Consider the following 6,000-nt stretch of genomic DNA (forward strand, 5'->3'; position numbering starts at 1 on the left):
CGACGACGAACGCACGAGCAGCGACACCAGCGCTCATATTTCCTGTACTTCACAACGCGACCTTGAAACATAGAGTTGTAAGGCCCCTTTCGCCTTAATATACTACACACATTTACACACGCGACCAACTGGTATACATGCGGCAACTGTGAAGATGTGCAAGAGTAATGGCTGCATTTTAGTTTCATTTTTAATATCCTGGCATGGCTGCGTTGTTAAACAAAGGGCCGAATCGGACGTGTTGTCTCAAGTCACGTTAAACGTTCGCTTTGTAGGACTGTACCGTTTGACAGCAAGTCTGTGTGAACAAAGCATCCAGCATTCCATCGAAACAGCGCACAAGACCTGCGGGTCGCACATTGGGAGATATGAAGGACCCCTCATTGCTGCTCGTTGAGCACACGATAGGCCCATACAAAAACCTTTATTTCTTTAGTTCGTCAGATAATCCGTTTTATAAAGTTTATAGCTGCGTAACAATTGTACAGTGCAGTGAAGCTACTCAGAGATGTTTCTTGATTCGGATGGTTTCTTAGCAGTAGGGTGACGAATGCCCCGTTACAACACGTTACATAATCGGAAATAAATTCATCAAGCACTGCAAAAAAGTGATTATTTCAAGCTCGAAGGAAGTAAAAACGCCAAAGAAAATTCGCACGTGCGATAACAATTCCATTTCTACAGCCGCAAGTTCCCATTCGAAACGCATTAAGTACTCAAAAGAACATTCCTAAAGAATTAGAATGAGCCGAAAGAAATTTGCACGTCAATTAGCAACCAGAAACACGATGGTGGATTTCCTTTTGAAACACGTTAGCTAGATGGAAGAAATTTCATCAAGAACGGCTAGAAAGTTCTGTTGACTATAATGCGAAATAGCACTAAAATGTAACGGTATACACACGGAGGGGATCCTCTTTGTGTGTGTGTGTGTGTGTGTGTGCGTGTGCGTGTGCGTGTGTGTGTGTGTGTGTGTGTGTGTGTGTGTGTGTGTGTGTGTGTGTGTGTGTGTGTGTTCTTTTCGTCGTCCTGTTTTCGCGGAGTCATCTAGGCAGCTGTACAGAAGAAACCTGTTACGCTACTATTATTCGTAAGAGAAAATGTCAGCCAACCTTGATGCTGGAAAAACTATTATTATCGAAGGCGGCCGGTCAACGCCAAAGAGCCACTAGGAAGACATGGTTTTTTTAATTCTGCTTCTACGTAATTACTTTGATGCGCTAAATAAAGCTCAGCAATTTGTTATTTCTACTTACATTCCGCCCGCAGCTTCCCACCGCACCGCCACCGCCGACAACGGAGGCGCCCGACAACAGCCGTCCCACACCCAAGAATGAGCGTGACCGCACTCCCAACCAGTCGGAGACCGAGGAGCTCATCCCTGAGGAACCCACGGACCAGGCGGGCACCGGAGGACGGCATAAGAGGTCCCGTCGCAGGAAACGGTCGCGACGCACCTCCGAAAGTGAGTTTCTACCGAGCTGTGGTGGGACTGTTGCCACTAAAGGAGCGGCAGATATAAGGCACATAAATTAACAAGCGGGAGCACTCCAGTTCGTTTATCTGTGTGCCTATAGCTCTGTCCTCGCATTAAAAGCGCACCCAATCACAGTATGCAATTTCACCGCGTCCAAAAAGCAGCACTCTTCAATTATATATAACATTACCCTCTACTAAACTGATTCTACGATCGCGCCGAGAGCGAAACGTGATGAAAGTATCAGAGCACGAGACTACACTCTGAAACTACAAAGTTCCCTATATTCTAGAAGTGTTCCCGTCACAATTATTCAAGCTTTAATCATTTGTCTTTATCTTCTTGATAGGGAATTTGCAGTACCGATTTAAGGAGTACTTAAGGAGTGTGCAATAAAACCTCGTTATAACAAAGTTGAAGATGGAGCCAGGATTACTTCGTTATATTAATTACTGATGTACTGCATTGTAAATCTGTATTGGGATTTCAAAGAAAACGTCACTTTGTTATACACATGCAGCCTAACCTAACCTGACAGCTTATTGTGATTATTAGGTAAGAGAGTCATAATAAATGGTTTATTAGAGAATTTTAGTACTCTGTACGGACCGTGTGAACTATTTTAATACAAAAGGCTTTCAAAAAATAACATTTGACTGATACGGCGATGCTTTCTTCACTAAATAGTTCTTCTACCACGGCGGACCTAGATGGTCCAGTAGCCGTTGCAGACAATTGGCTAATTAACTAACCTTGGCTAATTAACTTTTGAATAACATTTACTTGCTGGTTTTAACGTTAGGGTTGCAGTCGTAGCATTGGCGCAAGACGCCGTGAATTCGCAAGAAAGAAGCAAATTAGCCGGTTTTAGAAACGCGATCTGTTTTGAGACATCCGTTTATAAAGTTTTCTTTTTGTCGCTCCGATACCGAAACTGAGTCCTACATGTGGTTTACATTGGTATTTAAAATGAGATCGAGTCTTACCCACTGGACCATTTCATGCGCCGTGTACGTTATGCTCTTCGAAGTACAGGTGCAGCGATCTTTAACATGATTTCGCGATGGCCTCTCAAATCACTTGGGTCAGCCATTTGAGATGCACATGTGGGAAAAGGGTTCTGAATCTATGCCACGTTGCAATAAAACAAGAGGCGCCTTTATTCTAAGAAAGAGGAATTGCTGTGGAAGTCTTAGTCAAGCGTCAATCGCTTTTATTCCCATCCCCTCCATCAATGCAATGGTGATGGAAAGAAATCGTTATTATTATTATTATTATTATTATTATTATTATTATTATTATTATTATTATTATTATTATAAGTCGATTTTGTCTGTTTTACCTGCATGCAGTATACGCACGAAAACCCAACTCACATATTCGACCGTGCACAGACAAGGACGGTCTACACCATAGTGCTTCTTTGTTGTTGTTGCATAACAGCGCTCACATTCATGTGCTCACTTACAGTTAGAACAATGTCTGTACTTAACTCCTCAGGTATCTAGTCACGTGATCTGGCTGCGCTTTATTACCGTCATTGGCGTCGTGCGTCACATAAGATCGCGTTCTCACTTACAAGCTTCTGAGCTCACCGGAAATCCAATTATGAACGGCATTAAATGTTTCAGATATCTAGGCTTCACGTGCTGCTTAATGCATAACAAAGGACAGGACTGGGCAGGGGTGACACGAAGGCAAAGCCATAATAAACGAGAGCTACGGAGCTATGCAAAGAGCGAGTATACAACGCAACAGACGAACAGAAGCGCTAAGCTTCCAACTTAGCTCTATTGTGTCAGAACGCGGAAGTAGGTAGACTAAAGAAAAACCCGGCAATTGTGACATATCGGGGAATCCCAAACCACTCACTTTTAAAAAAAAGAACTGTCGCATAATCTTAAAGGGAACCCGAAAACGATTTTGACGATTTTGTACAAGCGTACCGAGTCTTTGGGTATACGTCCTTCTGATGAATGAATGGCGCTATGCTTAAAATTTAGAAAAAAGACGGGGAATGCGGGAGATGGAAATTCAAGACGATGAGCAAAACGTGAACAAGGTGAATGCAGGAGCCAACGTTTCGACATGTGGACTTGTCTTCTTCAAGGCGACATATGCTTTGTCGCCTGAAGAAGACAAGTCCACTTGTCGAAACGTTGGCTCCTGCATTCACTTTGTTCACGTTTTGCTCATCTGTTTAAAATTTGTAATTTATTATAAGGTTTTTCAAAATGTACATCGATACCAATCACAGGGGCGTCCTTTCCCTGAATTTTCATTCACTCCGTACCTTGCCATGCAGCGGGCGCGCGTGACGTCAGCCGTGCGAGCTATGTGATTCGCTACCAATGCTGCGTCGTCGGTAACTTTTCCAACATTGTGCTGAACAAACGCTGCTCGTAATAGTTGGAATGTTGCCTGATTTGTTTCCATAATAAATCAAGAAAAACAGAATACGCAACGACTATTCATCACTACGCTCAAGCACTTCCGGCACAGAGCAAATATCGTCTACTTGAGCTACAACGTGCTGCGCCTGTTGATGCTAGCCGCGCGGTCAGTGTTGGTCTCGAGGTTCTATTTCGCGAGGACCATGAGTCACCCTTGTCAATTGAAGTGAACTGAATTCCGGGGGTCTGCGCGCCGAAACCGCGATTTGATTATGAGGCACGCCATAATGTGGGACTCGGGATTAATTTTGACCAACAGGGGATCTTTACCATGCCCCTAATGCGCGGAATATGGGAGTTTCTCCATTTCGCCCTCATCGAAATGCGGCTGCCGCGGCCGGGATTTGATCCCGCGACCACGTGCTTACAAGCGCAACATCGTAGCCACTAAGTAATCGCGGCTGGTCACTCTTGTGGCGCGCGATGGGCTGCAAATCTAGCGATTGGCGACCTGTCACGCTGCGACATCGGGTTCCTCTGCAAGGCAACGGGCGAGCAGAGTAACCGCAGCGCATCGGGCTATCGGCATCCGACCGGTACCTGCATCTACGCGTTTTCGACCGTCACTTCACGCCGGAGGATTACAACCACAATGCCCTGGCTCGTGCAGCGATTGCAGAACGCTCGCAGCGTACGCTGCTTGGGTAGATCTCGCTGGCGATCGACGGCTATGGCGGCTCTGCGGAGAGGTCGAAGAGGCCTTGCGCTCTGGCTTCAAAACACCGGAAGTAGAGCAATGAAGGGGGCTAGTTGGTGAACGTTCATGGTTGTTTTGCACTCAGTTTTACACAGACGATATTAAGGAAGGACAGGACGTGGACGGACGTAGCGCAAATTTCAACCAACGTCCGTCCACGTCCTGTCCTTCCTTAATATCGTCTGTGTAAAAGTGAGCGCAAAACAACCATGAACCGGAAGTAGGCTACACGACGTGAAATCATGATGGAACGCCAGTGAAAGCGGAACTTAGCCCCCAGCGCTCGGCGAACGAGTTGACGAGGAAATGCATGGCTAGGGAGGAGGGCAACTTGTATTTGCCCGTAGCTCTCTTAATACCAGACGCTTGAGTTAAATTGTGGTGCGAATCTTTTACTCCATAGATGTACCCTCCGCGCCTACAAGTAATGTCCAGACCATTTCAGCGAGCGTTTGAGCATTGCGGTGTGCTCTTGTACGCAGATGCAACGAAAAGCCCTCCTCGCGGGACCGCGAAGGAAGTCGTGCCAGCCGAAGGCGACGACGCGGCCCACGATGCCGAGCTGCTCGTGGCCGTGGAGCGCCTCATCATGCCGTCGCCTAGCGCGCTGCCAGCCAGTCCACCGGCCGGCGTCGAAGACGTCGCCGGCGTACGCAAGCGCTCCCCCGCCGCAACCCTTCACTGGGAGGCGCCATTGTTCTGCGCGCAGGGCGGCAAGACGGTGCAAGTGGCCGATCAGCCACCGAAGGGCACCGCCAGTCCGTTCCCGCCCGCCTAGGGTTACGACTACGTAACCGGCTCACGGGAGACTTGTCATCGATTACGCTCGACAGCTCCCGGAAAATATAGAATTTCATGCTAACTTTCCAGTGCGTCTTGTATAACTGCTTTAAAATCGAGGGCTCTATACGCATTGCAGATCGGTGCAGGCTTCACTGAATTTAATTGTCCATTGAAAGCTGAAGTTCTTTTTTGTGTGTGCGTTTTTTTACGTGTACACCCCTGATCAAAAGCACACGTACCACAGGCTGGCCGAAACTACTGAGTCTATTCGTGAGTGTGTACAAATTAAAATGCACTCGAAAGTTCGCAATGCCAAGTACGAACGGCAGTTCTCAACTTCATGGCACATAAATGCACGAAGAATAAAAATGAATTTATGGTGGCAACCCTGCTCCAATTTATTTATTTAGTTAGTTAGTTAGTTAGTTAGTTAGTTAGTTAGTTAGTTAGTTAGTTAGTTAGTTAGTTAGTTAGTTAGTTAGTTAGTTAGTTAGTTAGTCATTTTTACACTCAGGACCCGAGGGCATTGCAGAGAGGAGGGTTCTAGGGGAGTACATTTCCTCAGGGGAGTACACTTAATGCAGTTCACT

The 6,000-nt window shown here is 46.3% G+C and overlaps 1 protein-coding gene across 1 annotated transcript in view; it reads left to right on the forward strand.

Moving 5' to 3' along the window:
• The window catches only part of LOC126525276 (signal peptide peptidase-like 2A), a 44,263-nt gene extending 38,479 nt beyond the window's left edge, over window positions 1-5,784 (forward strand). The window contains exons 14-15 of the mRNA XM_050173302.3: window positions 1,270-1,465; window positions 5,110-5,784. Of these exons, the coding sequence (XP_050029259.3) occupies window positions 1,270-1,465; window positions 5,110-5,405 (492 nt within the window). The 3' untranslated portion in view covers window positions 5,406-5,784. The remainder of the gene's footprint in view (window positions 1-1,269; window positions 1,466-5,109) is intronic.
• Window positions 5,785-6,000: the final 216 nt, after the last annotated feature.

Source organism: Dermacentor andersoni, chromosome 3 (assembly GCF_023375885.2).
Source record: "Dermacentor andersoni chromosome 3, qqDerAnde1_hic_scaffold, whole genome shotgun sequence".
NCBI lineage: Eukaryota > Metazoa > Arthropoda > Arachnida > Ixodida > Ixodidae > Dermacentor > Dermacentor andersoni.